At 37.9% G+C, this 19,150-nt stretch overlaps 1 protein-coding gene across 3 annotated transcripts in view; it reads right to left on the bottom strand.

The window, feature by feature from the left end:
- IFT56 (intraflagellar transport 56) overlaps window positions 1-19,150 on the bottom strand; it is a 116,728-nt gene that overhangs the window by 96,390 nt on the left and 1,188 nt on the right. For all 3 annotated transcript variants that reach the window (XM_075182888.1, XM_075182887.1, XM_075182889.1), the window contains exons 2-4: window positions 18,579-18,716; window positions 17,921-18,013; window positions 5,587-5,701 (exon numbers count right to left, since the gene is read on the bottom strand). In XM_075182888.1, the coding sequence (XP_075038989.1) occupies window positions 5,587-5,701; window positions 17,921-18,013; window positions 18,579-18,716 (346 nt within the window). The remainder of the gene's footprint in view (window positions 1-5,586; window positions 5,702-17,920; window positions 18,014-18,578; window positions 18,717-19,150) is intronic.

Raw genomic sequence — 19,150 nt, 5'->3', positions numbered from 1 at the left:
ACATATGCCTGTTATAACTGGATCATGTAATGAAGCATTTCCTAAAACATTTTCTTATAGAGCTCAGTTCAGGGACTGTGCTAAGGAAAAAGCAAGTATTCAAGCAGTTAATAAGAACATATACATTCAATATATCTTAAACTGCAACGCTATTATATCTGTTATGTATAATATTGTACGATTTCAAGTGTTAGGTAGGAATATTAAATGTTCAAATCTTAAATGCATTTATATGTAAAGATGTACTATTCACTAGCAGATGTAAACTGATTTTGTGCAAAGCGACATTGCAGTAATAATCCTTTTGTAAAGTGGAGGGCATAGATTAGCGGCCATAATAAGTAAATACTTTTCTTACAGCTCCTCACCAGACTGATATAAATCGTCCACTATCAGGGATTCCTTTTTCCCAAAAGTATTATGATAGTTTCCACACTCTGTACCACAGGGATTCTCAAAAATTCACTTCTGAGCCCGATCATCACCAGAAGGCCACATATCCGCTTGAGGCCTACATCACCCCACAGGCCTAATAGCTTGGGCTCACGTGTTCCTATTGGGCGGTATCCCGATATTGGACCATCTCAAAACAAGATTTCCCAAGGGGCACTAAGTTGGTCTCTGCCAAGCCATTAACTGGTGCCATGCAGAGGGTCCTATTCTGCCTCCAGACCTGCATTTCTCGACTCAATCGGACCGTTCCCAGCCTAAAGTGTCTCCTTGATAACAACCAGAACCCAGCATTGGCACCAGCCGTGGAGCCGTGCAACCAAGTGACGACTCTCAGACTTCACCGTTGAAGTCATTTAGCGACCTAAAGATGTTCATCGCAAGTTTTGATCTTTCGGCACCACCGTTGCTCGCCTAGTGGTGCATCCAACCACCAATATTTTAAGGGGGTTCTTTGTCATCACAGCAAATCACAGACACAGCTGCATAAGAAAGTGTGTCAGGTAGAAGGGGGAAAAACCCTTGTATCTTCCAACTTTATTGTTGAAGGAGGGCACAGGGTGTGTGGATAAAGAAGGGCACAGAGTGTGTGGATAAAGGAGGGCACAGAGTGTGTGGATGAAGGAGGGCACGCAGTGTGTGGATGAAGGAGGGCACAGAGTGTGTGGATGAAGGAGGGCACGCAGTGTGTGGATGAAGGAGGGCACAGAGTGTGTGGATGAAGGAGGGCACGCAGTGTGTGGATGAAGGAGGGCACGCAGTGTGTGGATGAAGGAGGGCACGCAGTGTGTGGATGAAGGAGGGCACGCAGTGTGTGGATGAAGGAGGGCACGCAGTGTGTGGATGAAGGAGGGCACGCAGTGTGTGGATGAAGGAGGGCACGCAGTGTGTGGATGAAGGAGGGCACGCAGTGTGTGGATGAAGGAGGGCACGCAGTGTGTGGATGAAGGAGTGCACATAGTGTGTGGATGAAGGAGGGCACACAGTGTGAAGATGAATGGTCACAGTGTAATGATTTTTGTACATGTTGTTTTATTTTGTTTGATCTTATTCCTCTGAAGATTAGCTGTAAATTATTCTTTGACAGAAATATAATTGAAAAAAAAAAAAAAAAAGTTAAAAATATTATTTTCCCTTGGAGTTATGTGTATTATTTTTGCAAACAACTTACTAAGTATTTCTGTCCTGACCTAAATATTTATTACGTTATTTTTATCCAACTACTTATAAAACGGGACTGCTCTGTAATAATTTTGGAGGGGTGCCTTGAAAAAATTATGGAGACTCTAAGGGTGCCGCGAACTAGAAAAAGTTTGGGAACCACTGGTCTAGCGCTATTTGCTAATTACCTACTGGCTGTAATTACAAATCCAGTTACAACACTCCCAAACCCAATGTTGGCGTTTTAAAAGTTTGGTAATTTATCTAATTTAAAATAAATTATGCAAAATCAGTGGCTCTTACTATTTCCACACCAGACCATGTAGTCAAGGGCCTCAAATCATCATTCCAAATTAAATAGCAACCTTCACATATTCGGTATCTGTGGACAGCTCTGGACAAATTCAACTCAAAACCAACTCCAACTCAAATCAATTCAGAGCAGAGATCTCTATGGCAACATGTAAGCAGGATGCACCTGGACCAGAATATACTGAGTTGCAATGGTTTGTAGCACCAAACTCCACCAGTAAAACAGTTTGGCAGTGTAGAGTAGAGAAAAGAGCTGGGGAACAACACAGTACAAGGGAAGGTGCTGGAGCAAGATTGAGCTGTCAATCTGAATGGTGAAACACAGCTGACACAAATGAATCCGATGAAGCAGGTAGCGGGCATCACGATCCTGCGGCTGGGTGGTGTCTCACAGACGAAAGGCAAAGTCAAACAACAGGAAAAGGATAGGTCCAGACAGCGATATAAGTAGTCGGGTCACAAGCAAAAGGTCTATCCAGGCAGCTATCCTGTATAGACCTCTGGCTGTGACCAGGTCACAGACAGAGGTCAAAACAGAGTATCAAACAGGAGCAGAATATTCTCAGGAACAGGAGCACGGAGAATAAAGCGTTGAAACGTGATGGGCATCACGGTGGCTAAGTGGTTAGCACTTCTGCCTCACATTACTGGGGTCACGAGTTCAATTCCCGACCATGGCCTTACCTGTGAGGAGTTTGTATGTTCTCCCCATGTTTGTGTGGGTTTCCTCCGGGTGCTCCGGTTTCCTCCCACACTCCAAAAACATAGTGGTAGTTTAATTGGATGCTAACAAATTGACCCTAGTCTGTGTGTGTGTGTGTGTGTGTGTGTGTGTGTTAGGGAATTTAGACTGTAAGCCCCAATGGGGCAGGGACTGATGTGACCGAGTTCTCCGTACAGCGCTGTGGAATTAGTTGCGGTATATAAATAAATGGTGATGATGATGATAACCAGCAAAGGCTCAGTGAAACTGACAGGTATTTTAAGCAGTAGTAGCCAATCAAGACAGGTGTCAGATTGAGGAGCAAGTGAGTGAAGTTCATGTGATCACACCCAGGCTGACAACAACACTGCCGCAGCCACAATGAAAACAGTAGTTTTCTGCTGTTCCAAACACCTATAGGTGTCCAGATAGTCCATCAGATAGTCCCTGTGGGTTTCTTTGTTAATCACCAGAAAACTTTGTGCTCCTTTAAAAGCCTAAGATTCAAATATGAAATTCTCTTAAGGTGCTTATTTGTGTCCTGATTTTGCTTTTTGAAATGTTGCGAGTGTGCATGCGTGCATTGTCAGTAGTGAAATAACGATTCCATAACAAGTTATGTGTGCAATAAGGGAAGTTAGTAATGGTAAGGGAGATGTGTCTCAAGCGTTTGAATAAGATAATTGTTTAAAGATTTCATCCAGAGAGGAAATGGATTAGGTTTCTTATCTGTTATGTTAGGGTGTAACGTTGCCAAGAAAAGAGTCTGATATTACCTTAACCATCCTGTCCCTCATTTCTTACAAAAGGTGGAATAGAACAACATGTACTTTTTATAGTCCTGTTATTGTTCCCCAGCTCACCAGAGTGCTAATGCAGTATCTAATTAAATGTAGATAATGGGCAGATAATGTTGTAAGCCTGCCTGACATTTGTTTACTGTATGCATATAGCTTAAATATATTAGCACTATTAGAGCTCCAAACATAAAAGCAGCCAGATTAATCTCTAATTAGATGATACACATATCTATAAATTTAACAAAGATATAAAGATTTCTTAGAGAGGATTCAGCGCTATTCTTACCTCAAAACATAAATGATATATTCAAATGTGTGCTTATTATATTTTGATATCTTAATATAATATATAATGAAATCTTTATTCATATTTCCCATACACATGTAAAAAAAAGACAAAAAACACAAGATGCTAGCGTGATAAAATAAAACCAATTTTTATGAAAAAGCAATATCACGCCAGGATCTTGTGCCTTTTTTTTTTTTTTTTAGATCTTTAGATCTTTTTTGGAAACAATATGGAGTATAATCCTGAGATGAAATGTAAGGCTAGCGCTGAATCATCTACAAGAAATCTTTATATTTTGTTTGTATATAGTATCGCTAGTGACTGTTTTTGTTACAATAAATGTACTCTTGTACTTTTCTAACTGCATTTGCCTGTGTGACTATAAGAACCCTAGAAGGTAGAAGGTACTGGGTAGGCTTTCCTGGCATAGTAAGCACCCCTGCCTAGCCATCTAGCGTGAAGTTGGTATAATTAGGCCACATAAACCCGGTATCTACACAGTAGCATTTACCTTATCCAGGGGCACTGCACAGTGAGGGCTGTGGATAATGGGGGAAAGAGATGACAGGAGTCTGAATGCCCAAACCCTAGTACAGTGATTCATTTATGTGAGCAGAGAATCAGCTTATCCAGCCTCTGTCTATGTCTGTACTGCCAATGTCAGCAGTTTGAAATAAGTAGCGCAAAAAGCTATTTGCACAAGACAGTTCAAACCCAATAACATCAATTTGTGAAGCATCGGTGATGGTCTTGCATTCACAGAGGTCTGCAAACAGCTGCCCCACCTTGAAAGAAGGTAAATTAGATCTAAATAGTACTTTATAGATGCTGTCGAAGTGAGCAAATTGGATAAAGTCATTTCAATTTATATCGAGCAAACTTGATTGTCTTTGTCTGAAATTATGCGTAGTGCACGCTACAGCGTGGAAGGGCGTATCCAGCCGCAACACGTAGCAATAACAGTTTTTACACTTTTGTATACATTCGCACCAACACAAACATTTGTAAATAGTACACATTAATCGTAGTTGCAACACATAGTTTTTTATGTCGAAATATAGTAGGGTTTATGTGTAATATTATAAGCTATATGCATATTAGTGATACATATGGTTCAGGTTGAAGGAAATGTGTCATGTCTGATATCATATTAATCCCCTTTACATCCCCTTTACATCAGCAGCTGTCCGGTGCATTCGGCGAAGAGATCGCACATTGCATACTCTAGTTATTGATGTTAGGGAATAAAGCTTTAATATGATGCTGACTGTAAAATGCTAATGGACTGGTTGTAATTGGAGTTTTGACGGGAAGAACAGAGCACATCCCCTGGAGAGATGACCCCCACCTTTGGATTCCTTAGATTGAACCAGCCTATGATCTGCAACCCTCTGGACCTTCCTGAAGCCTGGACCAATAGAAGCAAGCCATACCATCTGCATTGTTTCACTGTATTTCTTTTTGCATATAAGCAGTAGCTCTCATCTAGTGTTCAGTCACATTGACCACAGACTTCAGACCTGAATGACTGTTCACTGGATCCAGAGCGCCTGCGATAAGTAACGGCTGTACTTATTATTATTTCGCATGAATTATTCTGCTACTTTTTGAGAATAAATATTTGTGCGTTGGAAACACAAATCGAGATTCGACAATCGTTATTGGATAGCAACAAAATATGCATAACAATGCTCTGTACATTACAGTGCATCTAAACAACAGTTAGATATAGGAGAGGGTTATGTGCAAGAATATATCCTTGGGGTCAAACTCACACATTCAACAGACAAAAATAACTACAAAAAGGTGGAAGTTTCATTTACAGTTAAAGATAATGATAATGCAATCTACTGCAGTAATGACTCTCCTACCTTTATTTGCTGCCTCCTCGGCCTCTTTATACATTCCCAAAAAAAAATATGTACAAGCCAAATTCACCAAGACATCAGGATTACAACTTTCTTGTTGATTTACAAGCTTAAACACCTAAAAGTAAAAAAAATAATTTTGTTATTTGCACGTGTGATAAAGTAAATACTGACATACTTGTATTTGCAGAACCAGAAGAAAAGAAAGTATGTTAAGAGGCACTCCGGGGTATTGGAATTAAAATAACATTTTATTAGTATGCATTAAAAATAATATATCTAACAACTAGCGAAATATATTAAAAACATGTGCTGAGTGAGAGTAAAAATGCAGATCTAGCTGCAAATCGCTGTGTTCTCACGCAATTGGAATATAATAAATACAAAGATTCTATATTATATATTATAGTATTAAATTATTCTGCTGATTTAGATACAGTTGTTGTGTAATTTGTTGGTCAATAATGTCTGATATAATAGTATTTGATAGCATATATGTTCTTATAATGAGACAAGGTGATAAATTATAATATCTATAAACATATTAAGGTGAGCAACCTTGTTCACTTAAATATAGAAGCAATAATTAGCTATCTGAGGCTGATATCAATTAATGTATAAAATGACTCTGTTTGTGATTCAAGCTCATTAAACTGTCATAGTATATTAAGACACAGATATAATTTTATTGTGGTTGTTCAAATATAGACCCTATGTCCTGATGTCGTGTGCTGGTTTATTAAATTGATGGCTTAATACGCTTGGCACTTTGGAGTTGCTACAATACAGATGGCATGATTGGCACATAAATATGAATGCCGTTAGCTAAGCTAAGTATTGTCCAGAGGTTAAGGAGATCTATCTCTTATCATAATATCCCCATTGACTAGCGTAATTGACCACCAGAGTATGATATATATTTGCCAAGCCTGAGCTTGATCTAACTAAATATGAGTACGCTGATATCTAGCTAAACTGTTAGTGAGTTAAGAGTGTAACATCAGCAGAGCGTGAGAGACACAGCGAACGCCGACGCGCGTTTCGCTTGTGTGCTTTTTCAAGGCAAGACGAGCCATAGCAATGATTGGATATTTAATCTGTATACAGACCCTCCCTTCATCTACGTCATTAATAGAGATCCAATCATATGGTAGATCTCTCGGGGATGATGGACAGCGGTATCTGCCTATAGAGTATCGGATAAAAGGTGTTCTGAAATCTTAGAAAGGGAACTTAGTTTCAAGCTTTGATTGGTATTATTGCTTATGAATTTTCATAGGATTTAAGGTGGAGTTTCATTTAATAAACAAGATCTCTGAGCGTATTCTGGTAAGTATTTTCAGTGAATTGCCATTAGCAGTTCACAATATCATGTATTATATATCACCACTGATCAACGATAGGTATGAATATACAGTAATAATGCATAGAATGATCCTATAATACTAAGATAAAGACAGTATTCTGTATTTGTATACAGCAGTCTTATATCATATGAGTATAGATATAATATACATTAGGTGCAGTAAAGCTACCTTGAGTATATTTTATCTAACTAAAATTGTCTACTAGAATTATACTATGTATTAACGTAGATCATTATTAAGAATGTTCAAGTGGGTGTCCGCAGTAAATTGCCTTATCATAGGTTACATGTCACCCTTAATTTATCAAAGGTATAAGTATGAAATTATGATACATAAATTGATCCTGTGATACTAAGGTGAGTAAAGATATACTACATTTATATACATTAATCCTATATTGTATAAATACAAATAGGATATCTATAAAGTGCAATATAGGTACTAGAGTACCTTTGGTGTATTTAAAACTAATTTGGTTATCAACTGGAATTGTGCTATAGACTAAAATAATTTATTGTTAAGGGTGATATTAATCAAATATCACATCCTAGTGAAGTGATTAAGATCAAAAACTGATGTGTAGAACTGTGTGATGAATCTTATGTAACGTTTAACTTTTATAGGTGATTTAGACCATCCATCATGTTGTAAGCATGATTTGATGGATTAAGAGCCAGTTCGCTGGCAAGTGATTAATCAATATTAAAAATGCAGAAAAAAAAGGGGGGGGGGGGAAAGGGGGGAAGGGGGTGATTTTGTGTTATTATGTACATAAGTGAGTCAGATATTGTATCTATATATCTCCATTATTTCTATAATTATTTTTAATACTCCAGTACTTTTTTAAAATTAAATTGATTTGTTAAAGGAAAGCCAAATAGCTGGTATAATCATTAAGGCCTTCCGGTATCAGGCTACCCATGATAAAGATCTTTTTGGTTTCTCTTCTCAAGAGTTCTCCTTGTAAGTCTCCTCCACGAATCCCCATGTGTACTTGTTCCATATTATAAGCTTTCACAAATTTTGGGTTACTATTATGAAAAAATAGATAATGTTTCGCTACCGAAGTTATTTTTTTGTTGTTATTTCGATCCTTCTCCGCATTCTTGATATTTCCTACATGTTCTAGGAGTCTTTTCTTGAAGGGGCGGCTGGTCATGCCAACATATATTTTAGAACAAGGGCATGTTAGACAATATATCACCCCAGAGGAGTTACAATTCAAAAAGTCATCTATTTTCCAGATCTTACCATACTTATCCGTATAGTCTTTTGTCGTGACTGTATATTGGCATGTTTTACATGACCCGCATGGGTAGAAGCCTTTAGTTTTATTCCTTTTAGGTATATCCTTTTGAAAGTGACTATGAACAAAACAATCATTAAGATTTTTGGATCTTCTCCAACTGACGGAAATTCTTTCGCCTAAGATATTTTTTAAAACCGAATCTAAGAGAAGAATATGCCAGTGATGTTGGAATATATCAAGGAGTTCTTTCCATTCTTTGCAAAAGGTACCGATCATCCTGACCTTTGATGGATAAATGTCATGTTTTTGATTTTCAGAGGAGTAGATCAGAGATTCTCTATCTTTCTTTGATACAAAATTTTTAGCGTTTCTAATCTTTCTTCTTCCATATCCCGTTTTTAAGTCTCGTTATAAGTTCTTCTGATCTTTTATCAAAGGTTTGTTTATTAGAACAGTTTCGTTTCATTCGTAATAGTTCCCCTTTGGGTATACCTTTGATTACTGCTGGATGGTGTGCACTTGAACAGTGCAATATGCTGTTAGTAGCAGTCAATTTTCTATATACATCCGTATCTAGGGTGCCATCAGCGTTTTTGTAAATTATTAAATCTAAGAAATTGATCCTTTCAAGATCAATTTCTGAGGTGAGTCTTAGATTTAAATCGTTACTGTTCAGAATTGTAGTGAAATCATTGAACAGAGATATGTCTCCATCCCACAAAATCAGGATGTCGTCTATATATCTGAGCCAAAGTAAGACATGTTTGGTATATTTATCGTTAATTTCACAAAACACTACTTCCTTCTCCCACCAACCTAAAAATAGGTTGGCGTAAGTCGGAGCACAACATGTCCCCATAGCGGTACCCCTAATCTGAAGATAGAATCTCTCATCAAATAAAAAGTAATTCCTCGTTAGAATAAATTGTAAGAGGGTAATGATAAGTTCATTCCGATCAGAGTTAGTGTTCATACTTAGAAAATATTGTGTCGCTTTCAGTCCATCTTTGTGATTTATGTTAGTATAAAGAGATTCTACATCATATGATGCCAAGTAGACATCTCCACTCACTGTAATTTCTTGTATTTTAGACAACACATCCAAGGTGTCTCTGACATATGAATGTAAGCTACAAACAAAGGGGCGTAAGAATTGATCTACGTATTTACTGGCTTTTTCAGTCAGTCCCCCTATCCCCGATATAATGGGTCTTCCCGAGGGATTTTTTTCGTTCTTATGTATTTTCGGGAGTATATACATTGTTGGTATTCTTGGATTCTCTACCATGAGATACTCATAATCTTGTTTAGTTAGTATTCTATTATCAAATGCTTTTGTAATTATGGATTTGTAAATACTCAGAAAATTAGCCGTGGGGTTGAATATTAGGCGTTTGTAGCAAGTTGTGTCATTTAACTGTCGGTTAATTTCTGTTATGTACTTATCTTTTGCCCATAAAACAATATTTCCCCCTTTGTCTGAGGGTTTAATTTCAACATCTGTCCAACTTTCTATTTCTCTTAGTGCATGAATTTCTGTTTTGTCTAAGTTCCCGTTAATCAATTGGTATCTTTGTGTTTTATCATATAATTTATCTAGATCCCTAGATACTAGATCTACAAAGGTTTTAACCTGTGGACATATGACAGTATCTGGTAAAAAAGAAGACTTCTTTTTCAGAGTAGATTTTATATTTGTTTGTATTGGTACGTTTAGAGATCTATTCTCTGATTGTAAGTCCTGTAATTCTTCCAATATTTCCAGGGCTATAATATCATCAGTGGTATTCAAAAGGACCGGGGTTGATCTGATTTGGGAAGTATATGTATCATCCTCTTTTATACTACCATCATTTCTTTTGTTCATTTCATAAAATTTTTTGAGAAGAATTTTTCTAGAAAAAAGAGCTAAGTCCTTTTCCCATTCAAATCTATTCATTTGTTTAGATGGTGAAAAGGATAATCCTTTACTAAGGAGACTGATATGTTCAGGTTTCAATTCTTTATCTGAAAGGTTTATAACCCTTAAAGCTGCGTCTAACGTCTCTGACGTCTCTGGCTTCTGCGGAATATGTATTTGCACAAGTCCTTTCCTTTCTTTAATCGACTTATTTTTAACTACATGGTCAAATAAGTTGTAACCAATCACAAACTACCTTGTATCAGTGTAGAGCAGTGTTTTTCAATCTTCTGCCAAACTCATGGTTTGAAACTTTTACAAACTGACTAAATAAAAATGATCAAAAATAGTAACTTTTTTACTTTTAAATGAAAAAAATAATAATGTGATTTTATGGGGTTTTTTTTATTATCGTTTTTCATTAATCAAGATAAAAGTACAGCCCCAACTCTATTTTCTCAAATAACTCCTTCATTGCAGAGCAATTAGATGTGACTTAATTCCCTGTACTATATATTAGAGTGTTCATGGTTCTGACCTTGAATGGTGGAAGGATCATGGATGCAACATGATGCATTTTTGGCCGAAATGGCATCTGAGGCAATTATCGTGAATACTGATAATTCTGGTCTCAAAGTGATATACGGATCACCATTCAGAGATCTGGTCATGCTGCATTTACCATTTAGTGAACACCACACAGGGTAATGCACATTGATGTCTTTACAACTGCCTGTGAATACATACCCTTAAAATGACTGACACTGTGTTGCAGTAGAGATGTATCTCAGCAGAGTCCATCTCTTTTAAGGACTGCTCCTTATATTTGTCACTTACAACATTGTTGTTACTTAATAGTATAGATGGGCGGGCTCGGTTCCCTGAGATCCGAATCCATATAAATTTGTCAGCAGTCTAAAAAAAAAAATTTAGCACTAAAAGTGCTTTTGGGGTGTCCCATATTCCCCAGTGTTTTACTGTAATTTTTCTGGCTGTCAAAATTCATATTTGTCAGTAGTATCTAAAACAATTTGTAGCACTACAAGTGCTTTGGTCTCATTATAATGGATTCAAAGCAGTCCACATATGAGCAGAATCAGCAACCAGGTTCTGTCACCAGTCCTGATGGTAGTGTTCCCAGTACGTCATCTGGGAAAGGCGATGTCAAACTACATAGTCTTTTGAAATCAGGCAAAAAAAACACACACCAAAAATTTTTTTACTGTGTTGAAGCGAAAAAGAAGTGTAACTGAGGAAAAGTTAAGTGCCGATAAAAAAACAAAATTGCCAACATGCCATTCTACACACGCAATGGCAAAGAGAGAATGAGGCCTTTGCCTTTCTCTATTAGTGGCAGATTCAAAAATGTTACTGAGCCTACAAGTAGTGCACAACTACTGTTACGCGTCAAAGCTGAGCTGCAAGACAACAGTGAGGCATTAGAGGATAATGTTTGCTCTGAATCACAAATGACACCAATCCCTGTGGAGAGTCTATCCAACAGTGGGATGTCTAATCGTGAGCATTCTGTTAGTGTACCCATAAAGAGGGGCCCTTTCAGTAGTTCTGCTGATGTGTGCCTGAACAGCCCGAGTGTAGCCGGTGATACACAAATTGAGGATGCCACTATGGAAATAGAAGAGGATGAGCGGGAGATTTGTGTAGGCGACAAGGGCGCTAATGAGGAAGTTGATGAGAATGAGGTTGTTTGTGTAAGTCCTGCAACAGTGGCAGCAGTTCTGGCATGTGACAAGAAAAAGGCCATTGTCATGCCTGGCCATAAAACAAAAAAATCCACCTCTTATGTGTAGAATTATTTCTACCCCAATCCAGACAACAATTGTATAGCCATTTGTAGTGTATGTCAAGCCACAGTCAGTCGAGGGAGGGACCTTAACCATCTTGGAACCTCGTCTATGTTACGCCATTTGACGAGAGTTCATGGCAAAGTGTTGGGAAAAGCTGAAAGTTCTTCCAAAAAAATTACAAGCACTCCATCATCAGCTAGGACCCTCCGCTCACCGACATCCCGACGGCTACAAAATACACCCACCACACCATCCTCATCAATATCCTCAGTAGAGCTCGGAGTTAGCCCTGCATCCCACTTATTAAGGCTGGATGACTCCTGCACTATTATTGATTCCTCTGAAGAAAGCGTTAGTCCCACTGCTGCTGCTGTTGCTGCTGCTGGGGGTGAATCATCAGCCCAGAGTAAGGCCAAGAAAAAGAGCAGTCCTACATTTCAGCAATTAACTGTGAAACAATCATTTGCTAGGGGAAGCAAATATGACAGCAGTCACCCAGTCGCCAAGCGAATCACAGACGCCATGGCTGCCATGTTAGTGTTAGATCTGCGTCCCATATCCACAATAAACGCAGCTGGTTTTTCACAGTTAATTGAGGTTTTGTGTCCGCGTTACAGAATTCCATCATGACACCATTTTTCCCGTAAAGCTATTCCACAACTATACCAAAAAGTGTGTACAACTGTCGAGATTGCGCTGAAAAATGCCAATCTGCCCACTGTCCACTTAACCACAGATATGTGGACAAGTGGAAGTGGGCAAACCAAAGACTATATGACTGTGACAGCCCACTGGGTTGTTCATTCACCTTCACCAGCAGGAACAGCAACAGCATGTACACCACTACGTAACATTTGTCACAGGCAGGCCACTCTTTGTATCACCGGCTTCACTAACAGGCAGAGAGCTGACAATTTGTTACGCAAACTAAGAGATGCGATTGATACATAGCTTATACCACTTGGACTCTCCCCAGGATATGTCATTTCTGATAACGCCAACAATATAGTGCGAGCATTACAGCTGGGTGAATTCCATCACATTCCCTGTTTTGCTCACACCATCAACTTGGTGGTGCAGAGCTTAATACGAAATAACCGTGAGGTGCAGGAGATGCTTTCAGTGGCCCGTAAAATTTCAGGCCATTTCAGGCATTCTGCCACAGCATGTAGGAGATTGCAGCAGCTCCAAGAGCAGTTTAACTTGCCTTGCCACCAACTTAAGCAAAAGGTGGTAACTAGGTGGAATTCCACCCTGTACATGCTGCAGAGAATGGAGGAACAGCGCAAAGCCATCCAAGCACATTGCACAAGCCATGACATTGGGAAAGGAGGGGGGATGTATTTCACTCTTGCACAGTGTGGAATCCTTTCAGTGCTGTGCAAGGTGCTGAAATCCTTTGAAGTTGTGACGTGTGAAGTGAGTGCAGATTCTGCTAGTTTGAGCCAAGTCATTCCTTTAAGTAGACTATTGGAAAAGCAGCTTGAGAAACTGAAAGATGAAAGCAAGCAATTCCGCAAAGTATGTTTGCCTTGTCGATCAAGTGCTTAATTCGCTTCACCATGATCTTCAAGTTATTAAGATCTTGAACCCGGATCAGTACGTTTTGGCCACTGTGCTTGATCCAAGGTTTAAGACCTACATTGAGTATTTGCTTCAAAATGAACGAGATGTGAACTTTTGCAAGGAGCTATTGCTTAGCAAGTTGTCCGCTGAACTGGGCCTTGGCTTGACAACGTGTCCTCCTTCAGTTTCTCAAGCAGCTGCTGCTCGTAAAAAAATAAGTTTTCAAAAAAGAAGCAGGGAAGACGCAGAGGGAAGACCAGAACAGTTTAACATCTGGGCTGCTTTGAAGGATTTTTCAAAAAAATGTGTGACCTTGCCCATAACTCCATCCAATATGAGTATTAATATGCAAAGGATGGTGGAGGATTATTTTCAAGAGGTAATTGATATGAAATGTCAGACAGTCCCTTTCCTTACTGGGAAGAAAAGCAAGCCATTTGGAAACCCATGTACAAACTTGCTTTGCAATACCTAAGCTGCCCACCCTCCAGTGTGTACTCTGAACGAGTGTTCAGCACAGCCGGGAACTTAGTCAGTGATCGCCATAGAAGGTTACTTCCCAAAAATGTGGAAAAAAATGATGTTTATAGAAATTAACTACATCTTCCACGAGGAAGGCCGTCACCATCCAAGATATCCAAGCAATGACTGTTCTCTAATGGCGGATTTAAGCGGCAATGAATTGATAGTCTGTGATGATGACGTACACACTGATGAGGGTGAGGATGAAGCTGAAGATGATGACGATAACATCTTTTTAAAACTTTCTATGTAAGTGTAGGGTGCAATCTACCCCCAAAGAGGAAAGGGACTTGGGGCATTTCCATATCATGTACCGTCTTGAAAGGCTGCTGTTTGGGCAATTTCTCATTAAAGGTAGGGTGTCATACACAGACTGACCCCAAACTGGCTTTGTCCATTTCAATTAATATTGAACAGTCTATAACGGCTGAATTTTTTACTATTTTCTACAAGTGGAGGGGGGCCTATAGAGACAGAAACCAAACTACCTTTGTCCATTTCTATTAATATTGTACAGTCTATAACAGCTGAATTTTTGAGTATTTTATACAAGTGGAGGGGGGCCTAGAGAGACAGAAACCAAACTGCCTTTGTCCATTTCTTTACATATTTAACTATAAGTGTAGGGTGTAATATACATCCAAAGACGATGGCTGCATTGCCAATATGCATAGATGGAGAGGAAGATAATCTGGTTTGTGTGTAGAATTAATGAAGGCCTACCAGAAATTAAACTGTTTTTTTGATAATTTATTAGCTTTACAATTACATTACTTATCCAAGGAACAGGTGGAGCACTAAATTTGGTTATTTTATGCCCAAAAACATTGATTTTTAAACAAAATAGCAAAACAAAACCAATCAAAACCAAAACCAAAACACGCAATGCCGGTTTGGCAAAACCAAGACCAAAACCAAAACACGACGGTAATCCAAATCCAAAACCAAAACCAAAACACTGGGGTCAGTGAGCATCTCTACTTAATAGTGACAAACTGCTCAGTATTTATTTCTTGATCCATATGCCAAAAACGAATTGTCAGTATTCTGCATGTAAGGACAAGTATACTGTGTCACTTCTCATTTGGTACAATGGATATAATTTTCAGTCTTTTTTTTGCATTTTATATGAATGGACTCTGATTCGGGTCACTACGCTAAACCAGCTTCAATTTTATCCAATGCTTACTCTCACCTAAAAAGCATTCCATACCACAGCAAGGGCGTACTAGAATTCCTTACCATGCCCGATCAGACTCCCCCTCCCACAGCCTTCAAAATTTGAAACACTCTCTGAAAAACTACCTTTCTGTATATTACTCAAACTGGTATACCATCACAAGTCCAAATCTAAACTGTGAGTTACATTAGTCTCAGATGTGCCAACTTCCACTAGATTGTAAATTCATTCATTGTTCAATTCCTACTCGCTGTTTTCGCATCTGCATTTATTTTGCTACCTTGAATGTCCGTTTTATGTATGTCCTGTTTTCCTCACTGTTCTGAACTGTGGAGCCATACAAATGATTGATATTATTAATAATAATAATAATAATAATAATAATAAATCAGTTACATTGAATTTATTATGCTGGGATCACATGGACAGATTCTGCCACTTGGCCCCAGAGCAGAACTAGAGGATCAATTTTCAATTTGACTACAAACATTTACTGGAAAAAGGGAAGACCAACCAATATTTGGTCTGCCTCACCAATATATCTAATCAAAACCAATGTATTAATATAATATACACCTCTAAGGATTTACAACTCCATCAGACCTTGAGTAAAGTATGTAATTCAGTATGTCTACAACTGAGAGAAATGGCTGATTAAATTTGTGGATAAATATGCATGAACATAGCTATGGCAGATATGTAAGAATGTGTAGTTTTTATCCCAGTATGCTGTAAAAGAAAAATGCTACAAATCCCCTATGTTACTGAAGCATCACACAATTATGAAAACTGGTCTAGTCATGAAGTGGTTAAAGACTTCTTGTAATGAAAGTTTTAAGAATGGGTATTTGGTAAAATCTTGAAGTTTATTCATCAATAGCAATTGTGGGCTTAGCAAATATTTGATGAACAAAGATTATCAACACTTAGAATAGACATGCAAGACATACCACAGAAATAAAAATGTCATTCACGCCAGTGTTTACTCACCTTTTATGCAGACGCCAACATTTTTTGTAATAGGTTTACATTAGATTAAAAGCCATGTAAATTTCTATCAAACATTGGGTCTGATTAAGAGTTAGACAGTAGAATGTAAAATGCACTTTGGCGCATTTTCAGTAGCAAGTAACTTGATTTTGTGCCCACCGGCATCTGGAGAAGCAGACTAAAAGTTCAGTACAGAAAGGGCATGCATGGATAAGTGTAACCTAGGTAGACTCTTAGGAGGTGTATCATTTTCCCATACCTAAAGGCTGGCGCAAAGATACATGTTAATAACTGCATCAGCACATTATTTACTATTACAAACACAGTAAATTAATATCCAGCACCAGTGCTACAGCCTGAGATGCTTAAGACTAGAGGTACAACATAACTAAGGTCCCCCTGCAAAAGCAGTGTCAGTCCCAGGCTTTGCCAGGCTGGGCACACTATAACAGGGAAACCTGCAACATGAGATCCCCATATCATAATTTTAACTGGCCCATTCTGCACTGCTTTAGCAAAGCACTGTGCTGGAGTGATTTCCCGTTTAAGTAATCAATGAAACTCATGCTCTCAAAGATGCTTGCCACAAAACCTCCTAGTTTGTGTCATAGTATGTAAGCTGTACTTTTTCAACCAACGCATTTCTAACCAGTTACACCTCACAGATTCCACACTTTTTGTATCTTTTCTTCATTTTGATTATAAGCACAAGCAGGGCAGTGTTTAACTTTTGTTTTGGTATCGATTCTTATGTATTGTATATGTGATGAATATATGAAGTATATTTAACAACTGATTGTTATTTTCTGTTGAATTCATGTATGACAATGTGAATATTTTATGTAACCTTGTAATGTAATCTCAACATGTGCTTTGCTAGATGACATGAGTCTGAACTTATGCAAGTGTCATTAATCTGTTGAAAATAGCCAGACCAGGGAGAGATAGGCATCTGAGGAGTTTTGCAACCATCTAGCCAAACAGAACGTGCAGAAGTGAAAACTCAAGGTCCTGTGCAGATTCCTGATCTCAGGACATCCCTAGCTCACTTAGAAAGTCCTGTTTCATTTGGCATATTAATCTGTTCTTATTGACAGCTATACCCCAAAGGTGGGGGGATGAGAGCAATGTGGAAAAAGGTTTAAAATCTTCTGACTTAGACAATAACATGTGCATTTTCATGAGGGGTCTATCAAGACTGAAATGTTGCATCTTTCTCAAATGTGTTCCCTCACACACCGGGTCTTAACTAGTAATGACTCTGATTTTATTTCCTATTTTATTTTCTGAAACTTATTTGTGCAAACATATTGTATGTCTTGTTAGTATTTTTTGTAACTAAGGCTTGGAACCATTTTTTCAGATTAAATAAATTTAATCTAGTGTGTTCTCCGTCATTCTTTGTGAATTTACGAAGCCCATGGAGGCTTATGCTACATCTGTATATAATATAAGTGTGAAACATTAATAAGTGGTTCTGGTGAACGCAAGGACACCATAATAAATCCTTTGCGGTGGCCGAAAAGGTGTATCCATTGCTAAGTGACTAAGGTGACGCCAGTCACAGCCAGCTGTGAAGATTGCTGTATCTGGGACAGGCTGGGCATTCATGACAGTATAGCGCTACATAAAATTTCCCCACTTTATATAGAGAGAGTAATAACAACAATGAGATTAATTTGAATTCTTGCCTTTGTTTGCCAAGGCTTGTTTAATTATATCCATCAGTGTTATATTGAATTGAGGATGTGTTACCTCTAGAGATTTTTTGTAGTCACCCAGATGAAATGAACAGTATCCGATCCACAAGTCTGTGTCCTCTTCACTCTCCCCAACATGGCGCTTAAACTATGAAAAAAAGTTCATACATTAACTTTTAGAGAATTTTCATCAATATAGAATTTGTGCTGCATTAATTACAAATGGTAACATTATCAAAAGGAGTAGGGTTCAGCACAACATCCCTCACTAGAAAGAGCAAAATGACTCTAGTATTTTATTAGATGAGATACTTGGGCAGAGGATGCCCTCAGGAATACTTTAAAGCCCAGGACCCATGAATTTCATTTTCAGACTCAACAATGTAATAATGTTTTAAATTATAGTCTGACTAAACTAATATCTGTGAATTAATGTAAGTTTATCTCTTTTTGTGTTTTTACTTTGTAGAGTACAAAACTGCAAAATAAAAAATGTATAAAAAAAGAAAAGTTAGACATACTAATTATACATAATCTAAATAAACACATAACCACATAATGTTTCCTTTTTATTTAATTTTAAGGTTAAAAAAAAACAAACTAATATTGGCTAAAAGGAAAGGCAGCATTTACTTGTACCGTCTCCTAATACGTTTACCCATACATTATCTCCTTTGGCTGCAACAGGAACTACCAAAATGCCAGTATCATACCTCCAGTAGTGTTATTGCCCCAGTAAAGTCCCGTTGGGCCAGCAATTCGTCCAGATTTGGAACTTTCTTTCCTTTCTTCTTGTTTTTATCAACCTGCTGTAGATCACTGCCTACAGCAGGTTTGGCTCGTGATAGCATCTGAAAACAAATACATTATTTGTTAGAACCAGAAAATGCCTGGGACACACAGTGCTATTCTAAGGACTTAAAACCTTGATTCTCCCCAAAAACTTAATTAATTAAATCTAGGTAGTGAAATAGACAATCTTTTGCAGAAACAACTTTTTATCTTTTGACCCCCAAAAAGTTTTTGGTTTGTCTGTCCACAAATCACACACACATACATGCATATAATATATATATATATATATATATATATATATGCAGAAGAGACATATTCATATTGCAAACTATATTCACGTATGATCTGTTGAAAAAAAAGCCTCCCACATCATTATATACAAATAACATTTATAAATAATAGTATTTAAATAAAATTGAATTCATGTCACTATTTTCTAAACATTATCAATTTTACTACATTAATGTTATGAAATATCATAATACATGAT

Source organism: Mixophyes fleayi, chromosome 8, assembly GCF_038048845.1.
Source record: "Mixophyes fleayi isolate aMixFle1 chromosome 8, aMixFle1.hap1, whole genome shotgun sequence".
NCBI lineage: Eukaryota > Metazoa > Chordata > Amphibia > Anura > Limnodynastidae > Mixophyes > Mixophyes fleayi.
This window is presented reverse-complemented; position numbering and strand designations above follow the sequence as displayed.